Source organism: Staurois parvus, unplaced genomic scaffold (assembly GCF_062004578.1).
Source record: "Staurois parvus isolate SC_StPar_1 unplaced genomic scaffold, SC_StPar_1.0 ptg000009l, whole genome shotgun sequence".
Taxonomy (NCBI): domain Eukaryota; kingdom Metazoa; phylum Chordata; class Amphibia; order Anura; family Ranidae; genus Staurois; species Staurois parvus.
The window spans coordinates 7,202,040-7,223,216 of NW_028317805.1; the positions used below are offsets into that span (position 1 = coordinate 7,202,040).

The following is a 21,177-nucleotide window of genomic DNA, read 5'->3' on the forward strand; positions in this document are numbered from 1 at the left end:
TCCATGCAGATCTCCTCTAGAGCAGTGATGTTTTGGGGCTTTCGCTGGGCAACACGGACTTTCAACTCCCTCCAAAGGTTTTCTATGGGGTTGAGATCTGGAGACTGGCTAGGCCACTCCAGGACCTTGAAATGCTTCTTTCGAAGCCACTCCTTCATTGCCCGGGCGGTATGTTTGGGATCATTGTCATGTTGGAAGACCCAGCCACGTTTCATCTTCAATGCCCTTGCTGATGGAAGGAGGTTTGCACTCAAAATCTCACGATACATGGCCCCATTCATTCTGTCCTGTACATGGATCAGTCGCCCTGGTCCCTTTGCGGAGAAATAGCCCCAAAGCATGATGTTGCCACCCCCATGCTTCACAGTAGGTATGGTGTTCTTTGGATGCAACTCAGCATTCTCTCTCCTCCAAACACGATGAGTTGTGTTTCTACCAAACAGTTCTATTTTGGTTTCATCTGACCATATGACATTCTCCCAATCCTCTTCTGGATCATCCAAATGCTATCTAGCAAACTTCAGACGGGCCCGGATATGTACTGGCTTAAGCAGGGGGACACGTCTGGTACTGCAGGATCTGAGTCCCTGGTGGCGTAGTGTGTTACTGATGGTAAAAGAAGGTTACTAAATGATCCACGCGGAGTAATATGAATTCAAAAAAATCAGACAATACTTTATTTGATCACATAGATTATAAGGAGGTTAAACATGAGCACGGTGAACATGTCAAACAAATAAAATCATGTTAAAAAGCACTTGGCGTCTTCATTATAGGGTCATTTTAGCAAGTAGAGCACCATATAAGGCAATATAGAGTAATGGTGAGGTAATTCTCCTAGATTTCCATGAATTTCCAGCTTATATTAGAGTGAGCCATGTATTCAGCAGATATGTTCCCAATATACGTCAGGAGCCTCCTGGTATGTGGAAGCTGGAACACAAAAATACACAGTGTATGTATGAAAATATAGGAGCTGAATCGCATCCAAGCCTCACCAAGCCTCCCTCTACAGTAATTAGTGGACACTTCTATTACCTTCTCAGTTGTGAGACTGTCATACCCACTTCTCAAATGTAGGGACTTCCTGGGTAGCCACCCCAAGTGAAACAAAGTCCACAGTACCAGATTATTCTGGGGATATATATGAAAATAAATGTATAGATCACAGGCATCAAGTAAACCCTGAAAACAAGGAACACAATATGGGTATATTACCATCAATAAAGATCAAGAAGACTCCCGTCGACTTGAAATAAGATCAGGTCCTTGATGCTTGTTCAGAGGTGCATATGGGGGTGGGGAGCCAGGTAGTCACAGTACGTAGATTCCAAACACATATAGTATGTATGTAGCAGGCCGTGAGTACCTGAGTCTATATACCCAATAAAGGGTTTCCAAAAATTACTCAATCTGAGAAAATTGAAGCGATTTCATTAGGATATGGCTATGTCACAGCATACAATGCCTAATTAGGATAGCGTGTATATATATATATATATATATTGTCCTCTGAAGAGGATTTCCAAAAAATTCCCCGAGTATACAGGGTAAATTAGGCCCGTATGACATGCCTTCTTAACTCCATAAATGCTCTATAAATCTAAACAGCTGTAAGCTTAAATAACTTGCCACCGGTGGAAGGTATGTTCCCCTAGGGGATTGCCATTTGCGAACCGCTGTAAAAGTAGCCTTATGGTAGTTTTTCAGAGGGCCTCGTGCCTTCCTAGCAATATCACCGCAAGTCCCCTCCCAGTTCTGACGAAGTCTGCGGTGATTGGCGGACGAAACGCGTCAACGTATTGACGTCACTACGCTCGGCGTCTTCATAGGGTGCGGCGCCCACGAGGTGGGAAGGAACGGCGGTGTCACAGCTCCTTGCTAGGAAGGCACGAGGCCCTCTGAAAAACTACCATAAGGCTACTTTTACAGCGGTTCGCAAACGGCAATCCCCTAGGGGAACATACCTTCCACCGGTGGCAAGTTATTTAAGCTTACAGCTGTTTAGATTTATAGAGCATTTATGGAGTTAAGAAGGCATGTCATACGGGCCTAATTTACCCTGTATACTTGGGGAATTTTTTGGAAATCCTCTTCAGAGGACAATATATATATATATATATACACACTATCCTAATTAGGCATTGTATGCTGTGACATAGCCATATCCTAATGAAATCGCTTCAATTTTCTCAGATTGAGTAATTTTTGGAAACCCTTTATTAGGTATATAGACTCAGGTACTCACGGCCTGCTACATACATACTATATGTGTTTGGAATCTACGTACTGTGACTACCTGGCTCCCCACCCCCATATGCACCTCTGAACAAGCATCAAGGACCTGATCTTATTTCAAGTCGACGGGAGTCTTCTTGATCTTTATTGATGGTAATATACCCATATTGTGTTCCTTGTTTTCAGGGTTTACTTGATGCCTGTGATCTATACATTTATTTTCATATATATCCCCAGAATCATCTGGTACTGTGGACTTTGTTTCACTTGGGGTGGCTACCCAGGAAGTCCCTACATTTGAGAAGTGGGTATGACAGTCTCACAACTGAGAAGGTAATAGAAGTGTCCACTAATTACTGTAGAGGGAGGCTTGGTGAGGCTTGGATGCGATTCAGCTCCTATATTTTCATACATACACTGTGTATTTTTGTGTTCCAGCTTCCACATACCAGGAGGCTCCTGACGTACATTGGGAACATATCTGCTGAATACATGGCTCACTCTAATATAAGCTGGAAATTCATGGAAATCTAGGAGAATTACCTCACCATTACTCTATATTGCCTTATATGGTGCTCTACTTGCTAAAATGACCCTATAATGAAGACGCCAAGTGCTTTTTAACATGATTTTATTTGTTTGACATGTTCACCGTGCTCATGTTTAACCTCCTTATGATCTATGTCAGTGGTCGGCAAGCCGCGGCTCGCGAGCCACATGCGGCTCTTTACAAACTTAAATGCGGCTCTCCCGTGTGCCGGGCGCCCGCCCCCCCCTCCTCTCCTCTCCCCTCCTCTCGGATGGCCGCCCCCCTCCCTCCTCTCGGGCGTCAGGACTCTGCAGCTGTCAGGATGTAGGCGGGGCAGCCAGGATGTAGGCGGGGCAGCGTGACGAACTCTTCTCCTCTCACAGTCCTCCCTGAAGACCAGAACGGCGCGGGAATACGAGAGGAACGCGCGGAGCAAAGGTAAGTGAATTGACACAGGGGGGACTTACTATATGGGGAATGAATTACTATATGGAGGACTTACTATATGGGGGATGAATTACTATATGGGGGACTTACTATATGGGGGATGAATTACTATATGGGGGACTTACTATATGGGGAATGAATTACTATATGGGGGACTTACTATATGGGGGATGAATTACTATATGGGGGACTTACTATATGGGGGATGAATTACTATATGGAGGACTTACTATATGGGGAATGAATTACTATATGGGGGACTTACTATATGGGGGATGAATTACTATATGGGGGACTTACTATATGGGGAATGAATTACTATATGGGGGACTTACTATATGGGGGATGAATTACTATATGGGGGACTTACTATATGGGGAATGAATTACTATATGGAGGACTTACTATATGGGGAATGAATTACTATATGGGGGACTTACTATATGGGGGACTTACTATATGGGGAATGAATTACTATATGGGGGACTTACTATATGGGGGACTTACTATATGGGGAATGAATTACTATATGGGGGACTTACTATATGGGGGATGAATTACTATATGGGGGACTTACTATATGGGGAATGAATTACTATATGGGGGACTTACTATATGGGGGACTTACTATATGGGGGACTTACTATATGGGGAATGAATTACTATATGGGGGACTTACTATATGGGGGATGAATTACTATATGGGGAATGAATTACTATGGGGGACTTACTATATGGGGGATTAATTACTATATGGGGGATGAATTACTATATGGGGGATGAATTACTATGGGGGGGATGAATTACTATGGGGGGGATGAATTACTATATGGGGGATGAATTACTATATGGGGGATGAATTACTATGGGGGATGAATTACTATGGGGGATGAATTACTATATGGGGGATTAATTACTATATGGGGGATGAATTACTATATGAGGGATGAATTACTATGGGGGATGAATTACTATATGGGAGATGTATTTTCAGTTTTAAAAATGTGGCTCTCAAAATAAATTTCAATCGTGGTTTTGGCGAGATTTGGCTCAGTTGAAAAAAAAGGTTGCCCACCACTGATCTATGTGATCAAATAAAGTATTGTCTGATTTTTTTGAATTCATATTACTCCGCGTGGATCATTTAGTAACCTTCTTTTTTCAGGTAGGAGTGCTCTCGTCACACTACCATATTGTTTAGTATGCATTTTTTGGGGTTTATGGATCCACACTTATATAAGTGAGTCGGAGATATGACAATGACACCAGTTATTCGTGTCATTTTAGGTGGCCTGTTTCTGCTCTATTTTTGTTACTGATGGTAGCCTTTGTTACGTTGGTCCCAGCTCTCTGCAGGTCATTCACTAGAACCCCCCGTGTGGTCCTGGGATTTTTGCTCACCGTTCTTGTGATCATTTTGACCCCACGGGGTGAGATCTTGCGTGGAGCCCCAGATCGAGGAATATTATCATTGGTCTTGTATGTCTTCCATTTTCTAATTATTGCTCCCACAGTTGATTTGTTCACACCAAGCTGCTTGCCTATTGCAGATTCAGTCTTCCCAGCCTGGTGCAGGTCTACAATTTTGTTTCTGGTGTCCTTCGACAGCTCTTTAGTCTTCACCATAGTGGAGTTTGGAGTGTGACTGTTTGAGGTTGTGGACAGGTGTCTTTTATACTGATAACAAGTTCAAACAGGTGCCATTGATACAGGTAATGAGTGCAGGACAGAGGAGCCTCTTAAAGAAGAAGGTACAGGTCTGTGAGAGCCAGAAATCTTGCTTGTTTGTAGGTGACCAAATACTTATTTTCCACCATAATTTGCAAATAAATTCTTTCCAAATCAGCCAATGTGATTGTCTGGATTTGTTTTCTCATTTTGTCTCTCATAGTTGAGGTCTACCTATGATGCCAATTACAGGCCTCTCTCATCTTTTTAAGTGGGAGAACTTGCACAATTGGTGGCTGACTAAATACTTTTTTGCCCCACTGTATATATATATATATATATATATATATATATATATATATACACACACACACACATCAATCACAGGTTGCATTGGAATACCACATTTACAATTATATGGACTTGACTGTTTTTATGTTTATAATTTGTTGACAGTTTTGGGTTTTTTTTCTGATTATTTGATGATTACTGAAAACACATACAACATCTGTTCACAGACAGTGGTTATCACTCACAGCTAAACTATTGGTGATAGCGCAGCATTCCTTTATTATTTTGTATACACATTTAAGTGATTTTTTTCACTTCTTGTGCGCAGATAATCACACACACAATTTAAAGGTCATTAATTACTGAAAGAAGGATACGGATGACAATGCTGCTTGCACCTTCAAAAAAAAGTTGACATAGGGAAACCATATATTTTTACCTGCTGTGTTTATTTCAAAGAGTTAATATCAGAAAATCCACTCATGAGCAGTGCTTATAGGGCTATGGCTTCTAGTCACATGATTCTGTGCTAGAAAACCTCTATGGTCTGTACAAGGGGCAGGGGCAAGAATGCCTGGCATTAACAAGTCTCTGGAGATAGTGTTCCTGGACTATCAGGTTATCAGCATTAAAGGCATTTCAACAGTGTTGGATGAAAAAACAAAAGTCTTAGACAAGTAGGCTGGGTCATATCCATGCATTTCTTTGTTTGATTGTCACGGAAATGTGTCTACAAAACTGCAGATGTAAAGAAGCGTATTTATGTTGTTTGGAATGGCTCTTATAACAAACAAAACTCGTAAGTCTATTTTTTTTTTTTTTTACCAAGCTTTCTTTTCCTTTAATACATTATTGAAAATAGACTTCAACCGGGACCCAGCATTTTCCCAGACTTTTTTCCCCTCCCTCTATAGCACTTCATATCCTAGAGGTGTCCTTTGAAAAATAAATCCTATTATCACAGAATCTGTAGGGTGCCTTTTTTGCCACTTATCAAAATAACTGTAAAAAAGCATTCTCAAGGTATTTTACCAGGACATGTTATGAGAAGGCTGTGTCTCTGGGCAGTTAAAGGCAGCATTAGCACCACACACAGAAGCACTGTCTAGAAAGGTTTTTTTTTTCCTAATATATAGTTATTGTAAACTCACATAAATATTTATGATTGCCAAGCCTTTGAAAACACATTCAACAGGTCCAGCATTTGTTCAGGCATGTATTAAAAAAAGCATTGAGCAGCAAGCATGGTTATTAAAATGAAAATCACACAACCCTATTATTACAAAATTCTGCCTGCAGAAGAGAACAAGGTGACATAAGCAAGCAAGTTTATCCATTGTCGATAGTCTGCTGTGTCTAGTGAAATCCATACCCATCTTCTTCATTTAGATTTGCATACGTTTACAAATGCTTATATTTTTCTCATAATGGAATACAATTTTTTTTTTCAATAACAAGCTAGACCAGGAATGGAATCAGGAAAGTTGAGTCAAACATTTTAGTAATGCATTTAGTTTATGAAAGGCACAAAATGTTTGTTTTCTTCTGCCTCTAGTACAGTTTTTGGAGGCCAGTTGTCCTCTCTCCTTATTTGATACTTCAAAAAGATGTCTGCCATAAGTACATTTACACAAACATGTAGACTACTGCCAACAAGACCCATGCTTGTAATCACATTGGAAAAAAATTGTATTAAAAGGTTCCAGTTGACTTCTTGTCCATTCATGTTGTTTTCCATTTCAGGCCCCGAATGGGGGGGGGGGGGGCAGGGGGGTTGGACCCTTAAAATGATTTTTTTTTGGACTAAACTTATATTTGGACCTCTTAGCAGTGGTTTGGTTCTTTAATTTACATTTTTGTTACCTTACACTACATGCCAAGGAGAGTGTGGAAATCCTCTGGGGTGTAGAAGCCGCCTGCCCAAGAACCAGATTACTTACATCAATACTTATAGCAACACCAGTAAGATAACCTTACAGGTACAGTGCTATTTTTCAACTTTCTATACCTACATTTCCAATCACTCCAGGCACTGAGGAGCATTATATTACAAGTAGTATTTCAGAAATTGACCCCCTCTCCTTTTTCACTAACAGGAGGAGCCTCTTTGACCACTCATGTCCTATGGACAATAATAGTTGCTTGCTTCAAGATTTTGAATTAACAACCCATAACAAGTAAGTAACTTTGATCTAAAGTTCTTCAACTGCATATTTTTACCGGTCATTGACTCAAATACTAAAAAGGCAGTTGGTCACTACAGCAGCCACTCAATTAGAATCTTCAGAAGGTCGGGCCGTGGCTTCCCTTTTTCTCTGACAAATTTGTGTCAACCTTCTAAATATTGATTTACATTCTTGACAAAGGCAGGGCCAACTCCAGGGTGCACGTCACTCAAATCACAAAGGAGAAACCTATCATCGGTGGCTCTAATGTTCACCATCAGCATAAGGACAATATTTTTATGATTTACAATTGACCACCGGAAGTTTTTAGTGCCATTCAGCACTGCGGTAATTTACCTGGCAATTGCACAGTCATTCAACACTGTACCCAAATTAAATTTATATACTTTTTTTCTCACAAACAGAGCATTCTTTTGGTGGTATTTGATCACCACTGGTTATTTTATTTTTTTATTATATAAAAAGACTGTACATTTTGAAAAGAAAAAAAAAAAGCATTTTCCACTTTCTGTAATAAAACATATATATATATATATATATATATATATAAAAAAGTCTTCATAAATTTAGGTTAAAATGTATGCTGCTACATGTCTTCAGTATAAAAAAAATCCCAATAGGTGTATATTAATTGGCTTGTGTGATAGTGTCTATAAATTATGGTATATGTACACTGGAATTTAGGCAGCTGTGACACTATACTGGTAACGGCAGTAATTAACGACTTATAGTGGGACTGTGATAGTGTGGCAAGCAATCTGGTGCTAGCTGATGTTGGCTGGGAGGTACACTATGTGACTAACAGACAATGACATCTATAGTGACACTAATACAGTGATCAGTGCTAGTATTGACATCTATACTGACACTAATACAGTGATCAGTGCTAATACTGTACATGTCACTGTACTAATGACATTGGCTGAGAAGGGAATAGCACCTAGGGGCAATCAAAGGGTTGTTTGCCCAACAGTATGTAATGTGTGTAATAGGTGCAGTTTTTACTCTACTATATGACTGTTTTTTCTCCCTGCTTTTCAGGGAGAAGAAACAGCCAGATCACTGTTCACAATACACAGTTATTTGTTTTAGTAAACAATGAACTCTGTGTGTGAATGGACACAATCAACTGATTTAAGCTGAAATCATTGGCTGAAATCAGCTGCCAAACTCGTACTGTACCCAATCACAGCACGGGTTGGCGGGGGTGCATGCATGCGCCTCAAACCCACAAGGCAGCCGGTCACATACATGTACGTGACTGCTGGCCGATTGCAGTATATTTACTGTTGGCAGCTGGTTAAAAAAACCCAACTAACACCTTTTCCTTCCAAGCACTGTTTGCAGCTGCCAAAAACACAAGTATTGAAAAAGAAAGGAGAGTTATGCATATAGTTAACTTTACACCCTCAGGTTAAAATCTACACTTGGCTATCTGGGCACAAGGCAAGATTAGGATCTCACTGGCTCCTACAGTATATTTGCAGCTGGTTAGTCAAGAGCCCGCTTTAGAGGTTATTAATTTTTTTCATCACGGCCAAACAAGCAGCATGTCACTCACGGTAAGAAATGCAAATACACAAATAAATTAGGTTCTATAACCGGGAAGACTTATTACCCTTACTGTTTGCTAAGCATTAATAAAATGTGAAGACAGAGTCCTCCTTATGAAATGTGAAATATATACCGGTATACATTTGCTGCATGCCTAATTATTGTGTAAATTGTCTTTGTATTATACATACAGGCATACATTTATCACAGCAATCTAGCTACATAATGGAAGAAGCAGTTACATCAGTGAAGCCCGAGTTTCTATTTCTGCTTTCCAGCGACGTGGAGGAAAGTCTTTTAAATAAGCGACATAAAGGATCAGATTGAAACGTCTATTACTGACTGTACACAACAGCCCAAGTATCAAATCTACTCAAGCCAGGATCACGTCTATTAATTTTGTCAGAGATGCTTACTGTATTTCCTTGTGGTTTATTTATGGATATTTTACAAATATAGAGCACAGCTACAACTGAGTTTTCAGGTCCCTGACCAATAATAACAATTTAAAGTAATAATGCCCTGATATACTTCTCAGTACCACGCGTTTCACCTCCACTAGCTTCTTCCACTCTGCAGACTTTGCATCAATTTGTTTTACAAATTACCGGCTCAAAAATCTGACAACTGATATTTCCATCTTCTCAAGGCAATCCGGAAGAAAATGTATTTTAAGTCGGCGCAGAAGACACACCAGAAAAGAAAAATCAGGCTAAAATTATGATTTATGTGTCTTGTGAAATCCGCTGCCGTACAATATGTTCAATCTCTGTGTCATTCCTCTGTAGGTTATCAAAATAAATTCTTTCAAGCCTGTTAAAAAATTAAATGATATCAAAAATATTATGCAGAAAAAAAAGTTGCTAAGGGAGTCTGTCACCCAAGGGAAAAAATCCAAATCCATAATATACATTTTATTTAGCATCTTGCACACGATGTATCTTTTAGAGACGGTAAAGTTTCATGTCATCTATCAGATGACAATGCACATAAGTTCCACATGTAAATTAACATGGAGTGATAGGTTAACGTCTAGGTGGCATTACACATGGCTCCCAACATGCCCCCTACTGGAGGGATTGTCACTTCTAGACCACTGCCCCTAATGGAATGAATTGTCAAATGTGATTAATTAAATTGTTTATCCAACCACTAAGCTATTGAATTGGTATTGAAAAATAATTGTATAAAGAGACAGCAATGGTGAAATAGTCACTAGTGGCATTACTGTAAAGTATATCTACTGTATGCCTTGGGCAAAAATGTGATTTATTGCAGTTTACAACTCCCAAAATATGTTGGCTGTATTCATTTAGTTTTTAACCTCCCTGGAGGTATTCCTGAGTGTAGCTTGGGGTAAAGTTTCAGCACCACAAGCGGTAACCCCGAGCTACACTCGGGAATACCTTGCAGCGTTGCTCCGGGATCTCTTCTTCACTTACCTTGTCCTGCGCTCCTGCGATGTCCCTCCTGCAGTGTCCCCTGTAATGTCCTTTCGGCTGATGCAGGCATCTGTCTTCTGGGTTCCATTCCCTGCGACGTCAGGACATACGGGGGACAGAACTGGTGGAAAATTTGAAAATGGTAGAAGTGACATTCACTAAAATCACATAGTAAAACATTACTGTATCAAACCATTTCACATACATTTTGTCCCGAGTGCTTTGTCCTGTGCCCTGCCTACATTTTTACCGTTCTTTCTGCCTGGAAACTGAGAAATGTCCATGGTGTCCAAAAAGCGTCCCTTTAGGTCAAAATCGGGTTTAGACCAGCTAGAGAACAGTGATAGTAAATTAGAACCACTTGCAGAATTGAGTGATAATGATTAGTGGGGGAAATTCGTCATCAGACACTGAAAACAATTTTGTGACTTTGCTCAGTGATGTGCGAACTTGGCGCTATATTTCACATTTCAGTGTTTTTGGTTTGATTACATTATTGAATTAAATTTATTATATTATTTTTTATGATTATTTATTAAATTATAATGTATGATTTCGTGTTTCAAATTTTAACATACCCGGGATGTTTACTAGACTCTTGTTCGGACAGATTTCAGTGAGTTATTCCTAAAAATTACAAGCCTACAATAAAAAAAAAAACTACATATTTCCATGCAAAAAAATTTACCGCTTTGAGCACAGAAATATGGACATAATCAGACCGCTAGGGAGGTTAAAGACTAAGTACATTTTATGCAAGTATAGAAAAAAAGAACTTGTTGATCCCGCCAGAAACTAGATGTCATTGTAATTTACTGTGCACTGAAATTTTAATTTAAATTGTGGGGAAGAGGGGGGGGAGGGATAGTATTACAAATCTGGAGAGCAGCCTGTGGTGACAACACTGCTCCTCCATAGATACAATACAGTGAGTGAGCACTGTCAAGCTAAGGCAAAAGTGTGTTACTGACACGATCAGCAGGTAAAATCATCAGATCATATGTTCTAATCCTTGTTTTACTAAAAATATGTTTTTGTCTGTGTCCCAGATAACAATACAAACCTGACAGAGGCTCTATAGTGTCCCTCTCTAAAAAGGGGCTGTAGTTGGGCTTTAACTTTAAAAAATATGTCAACCCAACATTTCATATTCCTGATACATGCCTGCTGTACCATGTACTTCTATTAAAAATATCCTGTTCTCTATTGCTTCCTTTGTGTGAAATCCCTGGTGTTCCTGCCAGTCCCTCTGCTTTCCTATTTCAAGCAGACCACACTACGCATGAGAGCACAGTGTTATCAGTTTTCTAGCTGAGCTGGGAACCCAGCCTGCTCTCTTCCAGTGATCAGACTTGTGCTGACAAGCCACACTGCCCTTTTCACAGCCATTCACTGGGAAGATCAGTGTGCTGCTGTTTCTCCTCATCCAGCTCTCTGAGCTCCTTATAGTAAAAGTACAAGCAACTCACAAAAGATGGATTGTGGCTTGTGGACCATGAGCATAGCAGGATACACTTGAATCCAAAAGCGCAGCTGGCAGCTTGTCATCTTGGGGCAAAGACACCCCCAGTGGGACCAAACCGGATTTGCAGTCTCACGTGTTTACAAGCGCTATTTCATCCATCTATTGTGAGTTGCCTGTACTTTTACTATTAAAATGTTTCAATTGTGCTGTACTTAGAGGCGCTGATACCCTTCTAATGTGAGCTAGAAGATATTCTGGAAGCGACAAAAAAGAACTGGCTGCCTTCAAAAGCTTATTACCGTACTTTTGGACTTTTTTTTTTTCTTATGGACATTTCATTATCCATTAAGTTATATATACACACACAATATATCTGAGCTCCTTATGCAGCTGAGAACAGAGATTTATGTGATTATTTAAAAAAAAAAAAATTTTTAAAAGTGCTTATAATTTTTTTTATATACCGTATTTTTCGCTCCATAAGACGCACTTTTTTCACAAAAAAATGGGGGGAAATGCCTGTGCATCTTATGGAGCAAATATGGAGCGGCCAGCCCGCTACTCCCCCTGTCGCCGCCGCAGCGTTAGAATACCGGGTCGGCCACTCAGCTCTTCTGTGCAGCAGAACCTGCAGACCTCCAGCAGTCCTACCCGTTCCTCGGTCTTCTCTCCCTGGCACAGGCATCTTTAGGATGGGCACCCGGCTGTGACAGCTTGCGGCTTCACGGCTGGGTGCCCACTGTGCATGCGCTTTGTGAATGGCCCTGTAGTCTTCTGGGACCTGCCACGTGTCCCAGAAGACTGCAGGGAGGGAGGGGGAAGGACAACTCAGCAGAAGTGGGTGCAGGTACCTGTCAAATTTGGGTACCCGCTTCCCCCCCCCCTCCGCTCCCCAAAGGTCCACAGTTTCTGGTCATCTCCTGTAGTATGTCCGCAGTCTCTGGTCATCTCCTGTAGTATGTCCGCAGTCTCTGGTCATCTCCTGTACTATGTCTGCAGTCTCTGGTCATCTCCTGTACTATGTCTGCAGTCACTGGTCATCTCCTGTACTATGTCTGCAGTCCATTGGTTCAGAATATTTTTTTTTCTTGTTTTCCTCCCCTAAAACCTAGGTGCGTCTTATGGTTAGGTGCGAAAAATACAGTATCTATCTATACACAAATGTTTTACCTTTCATTTCTATTTTAAACTGAATAGGTTGTTTTAGATGGTAAGGATTTACATATACTTCAAAATATAGAAGAGTGTAATTTCCAATTTTACACATCACGCAAAAAAGATTATTTCAGTTTTATGTAAAGGAAAGGTAGAGAGGCGGGGTGGTGGAGTCATGATCACCACCTTGTTCAGAGATCGCTTTGCATTCATTGAGGAAATACACAGTGTTCTCTTAATGGCACCTGAGCTAAGCGAGTGACCTCTTGTGTTCACTAAGACGTGACACAGGACTCAGAAGTTAGCAGCAGTCACTGTAGGTGGTGCCTACTACAGCGATTCCAGCTTCCATGCGGATTGACCAGGTATGACACATACATACTTATTTTGGTCCAAGCTGAACCAATGTAACTATGAAAAAATAGCCATACCGTGAATTCAGCTTAATACATGGCTTTAGCCCATTATCGGGTCACAGGAGTGCAGAACCAACTGCTCTTCTGTAATCCACAGGAGAAGTACAGCCAAACGAGCTTTGGCTGTACTTTTAACAATTTTTTTTTTTTAAACTTTACCCAAAATATACTGACTCTGACCTTTGACTCTTACCTAAACACTAACACTAACCCTGGTACAGACCTAGACCAAACCTTGATCTATTTTTTATTTTTATATATTTTTCAAATTTTATTTTATTTTTTGTTTTAGGCTCCACGCACACTAGCATTTGTTTAAGCTCCTAGAAGCTGTTATTAGTATTTTTTTCTGCTCCTAAAAGCTAAATAGTGTTATACTTTATGTCCATACACACTCATTTACGCTATTAGCATTTTTTGAGCTTCAGTGTCTAGGTGCAGAAAACATTGGTTTTTGTAGAAATTTTGGAGCATTTTTCTAGCAGAAAAAAATGTTAAACGCTGCTAAAAACACTTTTTTCCTAGCTTTTTTTTCCTCTCTTCTGTAAAAATGCTAATGAAACACCAGCGCTTCTGAACGCTACTAACAAAAGCTATTAGCAGCATTTTTTACAGGCATTTGTATTTGTTTTTATTTTTCACCCCTGGCAAGGAGAGAAAGGTGCAATGGGGTTGATTTACTAAAACTGGAGAGTGCAAAATATGGTGCAGCTGTGCATGGTAACAAATCAGCTTCTCACTTCAGCTTGTTCAGTTAAGTATTGACAAAAATAACACTGGAAGCTGCTTTGTTTCTATACAGAGCTGCACCAGATTTTGCACTCTCCTGTTTTAATAAATCAACCTCTATCCACTAAGAGAAGAAAAAGAACACAGGTGCAGGCCGCACCATGACTAATCACTGTGACAGCCAATCAGAGGCTATCACAGCAATCAGGTGATCGGGAACTGGGACTCCTGGTTATCAACCAGCAAGCAAAAAAAAAAAGATTACATTTAGATCCAACTTGTTCATAACCAGCAAATGACACACATGTAAACCATGTTTTCAGCCCATGGTTATATTTCTGAATATAGAAAAGTAAGAAGTAAAGTCTGACTGCACTATAGCTCCTCCTCACATGTATACGAGCATGAATGATTTCATTGTACAAATTGGAAATTTAGCAGTTGTGCAAAATCACTAAGTTACTCAGAACTTGGCATATGCACATATGGGTAAAAGTGTCAATAAAAGAGTAGGCCATCTAATTTGAGGTTAGGTACTGTTGAGCTAAGCAACCAATTCTGGACATATGGGATCCTCTGTCATGATGGTTTTCACCCCATCGCAGCTTCAGTGCAAAGTTAAAGTGTTACTAAACCTACTATAGTAAAATCAGCCTGTATATGCAGTAAAGCATGCTTGTTATACTCACTGTGGAACCTAAGAGGTTAATTCTCTGCATTGTGTAACAACGCTGTTTAATCCTGACTTCTCCGATCCACCCCTTCTTCCAGTGTCCCCCTCTTATCTCCTGAAAAGAGATATCATGTGGAGTTACTCTGAACATGCTCAGTTTGGTGTGTATTGCTAGAGGTTTTTTTTTTTCTTGGGAGAGTGCATATCACATGCATCACAGCACAGGGCCAATCAGCACTGTCCAGACAGAGGTTGGGGTCCTGCATCCTCCTAGAGCAAATGAAAACTCCTCCTACAAGAATAACCAGTCCTCGGCTGGACACTGATAGAAGTCACAAGACTGCTCTAACTGCTGATGAGAAAAGGTATTTAGCAGTTTATATTTACTAAAATAATTGCATTTCCATGTTCTGTGTACTGCAGGAGGCCATATATAGTGCATGCAGGGGCATGGGTTTAGTAACACTTTAATGTCCAACACCTACAAGCAAGGTTATTACTAGGGCAGATCAAACCTCTGCAGCATCATACACAGTGAAGTCTACTGCAGACCTAGAGATGCTCCCAGGGACAAGGCATTAGCAGCTTGGGGGCTGTGATGTTTGTCCTAATAAGTTCCCTTTAATCATACTCTCCATAAACCCTCAGATGAAGTTCTAAGTGACAGTAAATTGAATTACCACTTCACTTTTGCCAGGACTTATGCCTTTCCTAGTTTATCCTTTTTACACCATACAATCCACTTCTGAACATATTTGTCTAAACTAAAATTTTAGTTTCATTTTTGTATTGAATGGTGCAATTGGACAAGTTCTTTCCATTCACCATCAGCAACAATACAAAATTTCCTTAAAGCTACTCCCCCCCCCCCCCCTCCAACCACCAAACAATCAAATGCAACCTGACCATTACAGTCTCCCTGCGGATTTACTGGATGTTTCCCAGCAGACACTGATCATTCTCCACGCCACTGTGATTAATGATAGGATTTCACACTTGCACAACACTACACTATCTGTGTTAGATGCAGCAATGAGAGGGGGTCTGGTAATCGACAGATTTGTAGTCATGCAGTGTTCATTCCCCTGGTCTACGCTCCCTTCTCAGTGATATCTATTTTTATATCATCAGTTACATGGCCCAAAGCTTAATCACATGTAACTTTGAAACAAATTGTGAGGGTGCCTTTTGTAGTGCTTGACTCGATAAATCACACTTGCTACTCAAAACGATGGTCTCTGGTGGGTTTATTTCAGCCATTTAAAAGAAAGAAGGAAAAAAAAAAATACACCATTCTGTAGTTTGCTCTATCCGTAATTAAAGACAGGTAATATGACGTGCACAAAGCACAATATTTACATTAAAGGTGAGGAAAAAAAACAGTACAGATTTTAGATTTGGTAATCTCCAATGCTTAAAGGAAAAAAAACAAAAAAAAAGAGAGAGAGGGGAAGACAAAGTATGTAATTTCACAAAATCAAGGTATTCTGATCATTTGACCATGCTAAAATATCTAATCTAATATATGAAACAAATCATTTGAAGGGTAACCATATGGGGCTGACCTCTTAAATGGTTAGTAATCTTACCTTGCAACACCAAAGTTCCCACTAAGAATACAATTTGTGTGTGGAGTTTCTATGTTTCCCCCATATTACACCCAAAAGCAAACATTTATAATACTGCAGCTTAACAATTCTTAGATGTGATGGCTGCATTAGTTTTCTTTTATAGGCTTCTTTCTTCTATTTTCATCTAGTGATCCAGCCAATATGTCTGTTTTTTTTTTCTTTTTCTTCAGAAAAGCTCTCAAATTGTTAGTGTATTTAAATCTGCTAGTACATCTAACACTCCCCTATCCCCAGACTGGCAATGCTGTTGTCCAAATCTACCCCCTGTGATCCTTCATCCAGAGTGATGTCTGTATAATACAGGAGGTTTGTTACTGGCCAAATTACCAGGTAAAAACAGAGGGGAAAAAGCCTAAAAAAGAAAACTAATTCAGCCATCACTTCTAATGATTGGTAAACTGCTATATATTATATTTTTGGTTTGGGTTTAATACCACTTTAATGTAGGTATTCAACTGTTTAAAGCCGTATTAAAACCAAAAAAACAAAAATTTGTGGTGGCTGCATTCATCTTCGTTTTTTTTACGGTTTCCCTTTTATTTTGACCTGGTGATCCAGCCAGTAAGACTCTTACTTTTCAACTTCCTAACAGACCAAGCTGTACTGAAAAACTGGCTGTTAGCGGAATGAGACAAACCATTTACCACTGACAGGAGTGCTTACAATGGTCAGCTTTCATGCACAGATGACTATGTAAATCACACCTGGAATCGGCAAAAGTAGTGTAGAACTACTTTTCAAAGTGATGCAACTCCGACCAAGTCAGAGTCGCAACAATTAGAACGGTTTCATTGCTGATCATTGGATGCGATTTGTCAAGCAGTTTGAATGGTCAGATCGCATGACAAGTCACATCAGTGCTTATGTAAAACTTTTATCCCAAAAGAAAAAATTGTTGCTTTACCTTCATTAAAAGCGTTAGGAGTCTGTGTTTTGATCCAGGCATCGGACCTGCACACATGTACATCCTAAGATGCATGTAGAGATCCAAGCAGGTCCATGTAGCTGGATGCCTGGGCTTTCTGCATGGGTCTGCACAAACAGCTTTGAGGGTAAAGATGGCCCCTACGGAATGGTATATCCGTGTGAACGAGGCCTGAAGCTCAACTGAACTTTTAGTTTAAATATATTCCAGGTGCATCAGAGCAAAAAAGTATGTAATTTACAGTGTGTTTGCCATAGAAATAAGAAACAGCCTGAGTAGAAAAGCCTGTCCCCTGCCAACATTGTGTAGAGAAGGTCCATTCTCTTCCTGTAAAGGTCCATGTAGCAAAATTCAAGCTTATTGCTGATTCGAGAACAATGGCAAGGAATGTGTCAGCGCTCTGCAAGGAGACTATTGCTTCAACAAAAAACCAAGGTCCTTCGACAGAATGCTGGCAGGGGACAGGCTTTTTAATTTTAATTTAAAATTTTTTAATTTGACTGCTTTCTAAAGAGAACAAACTGTGAGGACCAGTTCACACCAGTGGTGCTGGAAAGGTGTGTTTTGTGCGCTTCCCTGCACCGTGCATGAACACACTGGCCTTTCGATCTGCTGCGGATGCCAATGCAATGGTAATTGTTCCCCAAACGCAGATTGCAAATGCAGTACGTTTGAGGGTACAAAATCACAGGGTGCTGCAATACCCCATGATTTGGTAGGTTGCATTTTTAAAAGTAATGCATGCACTACTGTTTGTGTTCCGATGCGTTTTGCAGCCCATTCAAATAAATAGACTGCAAAAATCACATTGAAGGGAATGTGTGGGAACAGCTCCTGTGTGATTCCTGATGAACCGGCCCTGAAATGTTCTACACTTTTTTTTATGTTTGATAGATCCGGAATGTATTCAGTGGATTTAACTTGGATTATTATTCCAGCTGAGAACTAGGTGTGTGTACTTTTGTGCGGGGCCTGAGTAAGGCTGTCCATACATTATACAATTTTTCTGTATATTTACCAAAGCCATATAATATGAGGTCATACTTAAAAACTTTCAATTTGTGTGAAATCAGGTATGCCCTTGCATAGTTGAAGGTAAATCTAAAGAAAATTGAAAAAGAAAATTGTATAAATGTATGGCCAACTTTACTGTAAGGTATGAGGCACTAGCCTACACAGAGGCATCTAAAATGGCCAGGACTAGTTAAAAAGACAGCTTAGTCCTGGCCAATGTTGCAGAAGCATTGACACCACTCCTGTATAAAAAGTCCTGCTGCTTGGTTTAGTAGAATGCTGATAGCAACTGATGGTCCCAAACCTACCTGTCCCATTCCCAGTTCTATTAACATCGGAATACAAGAAGGTGAAATCAAATCTGATTTAGGCATTTACACTACTTGCATTTAAATTTTTTTTTTTTAAATAAATACTTAACTGCATTCATCAGTGTTCCTCAAGGTCAATTTTATTTCAGCTACAAAGCTGGAGAAAAAAGAAATCTAACAGGGACAACATGACATGCAGAGCAAACCAACACACTACAACTGACTCTGTAGTGTTCACAGGAACAACGCATTCATGAACAATTATGAAAAAAGACTGGACCAAATAACAAAGATTTATGTTATGCAGAATCATCCCACAAACCAAACAATGTGTGAAAAAAGTATGCTTTTTCTATGCAGTTTATTATAATTGTTAGTGTCTTGGTTCTGGTTTTGGAGCTACAATAAGCTCGAAAAATGCCATATGAATTTATCCATATCAAAGATTATTATTATACAGGATTTATATAGTGCCAACAGTTTGCTCAGCGCTTTACAATATAACGGGAGACAATACAGTTCAATACAAGAGGGTTAGGAGGGTCCTGCTCCTTGGAGCTTACAATCTAAGAGATAAAATTTTGTTCAGAATGTTAAGGCACCGAAATTGAAAATGTTTAAACATTGAAATACTTATATGGAAATCGTTTTCACCTCCCTAACGGTTTGTAATGCTAAGCAACCACGTCTTGTCATCTAGAATTGTTGCAATAAAGCAGAACCAGATCCCTGACATAAACTGAATCAGAGACACAGCTTGGTCAAGGACACACCTCCAGCTTGCTGATCAGAAACTGAAGCAGCAATGACCACAGGAAAACTCTCATTCTGATCTTTCTTCCATTCAGCATGTTCCATTTCATGCTATGGCAAAGTCTGATTGGTTCAGAGCCCTGTCTCTCTCCCAGTCAAAGCTATGTTGTGTAAAGAATTATGGATTACTGAAGGCTAAATATTACCATAAATGCAGGTGCTTACAATGCATTTAAAAAACCATTGTCCTACTAGGCAACTGTTGGCAGTTGCTAGCAAGTTTCTATCCAACACACTCAATTGGGTCCAAATTCTGCCCCTCTCTTTTCTCATCTACTGTAAGTGCTACTATGCCGGATACTACAAGAGCTAGAAGCCAAGTTATATTCAGGTATTTATATTAATTGCATTTTATAACTCAATTCATTTTTATATCTGCCTAGAGTTCAGCTTTAAAGAATAATTCCAGCCATGGTATATTTTTTCATTGTTGTTACATTGGTCCAGCTTCAACCAATGTAATTATGTATATGCCTTACCTGGCCAATGCCCCTGAAAGCTGAAAATCACTGAAGTAGACACCTCTACAACATCACTACTCCAGTGATCTCTAGCTTCCAGGTATTGCACTTAATAGCTGGACCGATGAATTTAAAAAACACAGGAGGTCAGGAGTTCAGCACGGGTGCCATTTCTGATTGATTGCAAAGCGTACTTTGATTAGACAAGGTGGGGTAGTAACTTCAAGCTCTCCACCCCATCCTTTAAAAAAAAAATGAAGGCATTCTCAGACTGGCACCTGTGCCGTGTGGCCAACTGCATGTATTCCACTAGCCCTGGAAGTGGAGATCACGAGTAGCACTGTGTATTTCAGTGGTTTCTAGCTTCCAGGGGCATCAGGCAGGTATGGTATATACACAGTTCCACTGGTCCAAGTTGGAGCAATGTACCAATGACAAAAAGTACCATGCCTGGAATTCTTCTTTAACCACTTCAAGTCCGGACACTTTTACCCCCTTCCTGTCCAGGCCAATTTTCAGCTTTCAGTGCTATCACACTTTGAATGACAATTGCACGGTCATGCAACACTGTACCCATATGAATTTTTTAGCATTTTTTTGAGACAGATAAAGCTTTATTTTGGTGGTATTTATTCACCACTGGGATTTTTTTTTTTGCTATATAAATTAAAAAGTCCAAAAATTTTGAAAAAAGTGTTTTTCTTATATCAATTTTGCAAATAAATAATATTTCATCATAAATTTTTTGGCCAAAATTTATTCCATTATATTTTTAGTAAAAAAAATAACCCAAATTAGTTTAACTAATTTTAAACATTTGTTTTTACATTTTTGTTATATATATATTTTTTTTTACATACTGTCACCCTAGCAGTACAGTGTTACCATGGTGACACTGTACTGCTTGTGGGGGGTGAAGATTTTTTTTTTTTTTTTTTACACTGATTGCTTTTACACCCATAAAGGATGTAAAATCAATCATTTCTCCTTCTCTCTAGCTGCATTCTTGCAGCCATTGAGAATTACTGAGTGAGCTGTGATTGGTCACAGCTTGTCACATGGTACAAGGCTGTTGTGAATAGCCTTGTACCATGTGACCTCTGTGATCATTCACAGATTTCACACATAGTAAGCAATGAAGTCAGAAGTGACATCTTGCTTACTACTCTTCATGTGATCACTGATTGGCCAATCAGTGATCACATGATCGGGACCTCGTACAGAGGTCC

General features: G+C 39.7%; 1 protein-coding gene across 3 annotated transcripts in view; it reads right to left on the bottom strand.

Annotated features, from left to right (window-relative positions):
• The window catches only part of MGMT (O-6-methylguanine-DNA methyltransferase), a 625,576-nt gene that overhangs the window by 520,825 nt on the left and 83,574 nt on the right, over positions 1–21,177 (bottom strand). Inside the window, exon 3 of one of the 3 annotated variants that reach the window (XM_089669506.1) lies at positions 14,810–14,908. The exons of the other annotated variants lie outside the window; for them this stretch is intronic. Within the exon in view, the coding sequence (XP_089525632.1) occupies positions 14,810–14,839 (30 nt within the window). The 5' untranslated portion in view covers positions 14,840–14,908. The remainder of the gene's footprint in view (positions 1–14,809; positions 14,909–21,177) is intronic. 3 annotated transcript variants of the gene reach the window in all.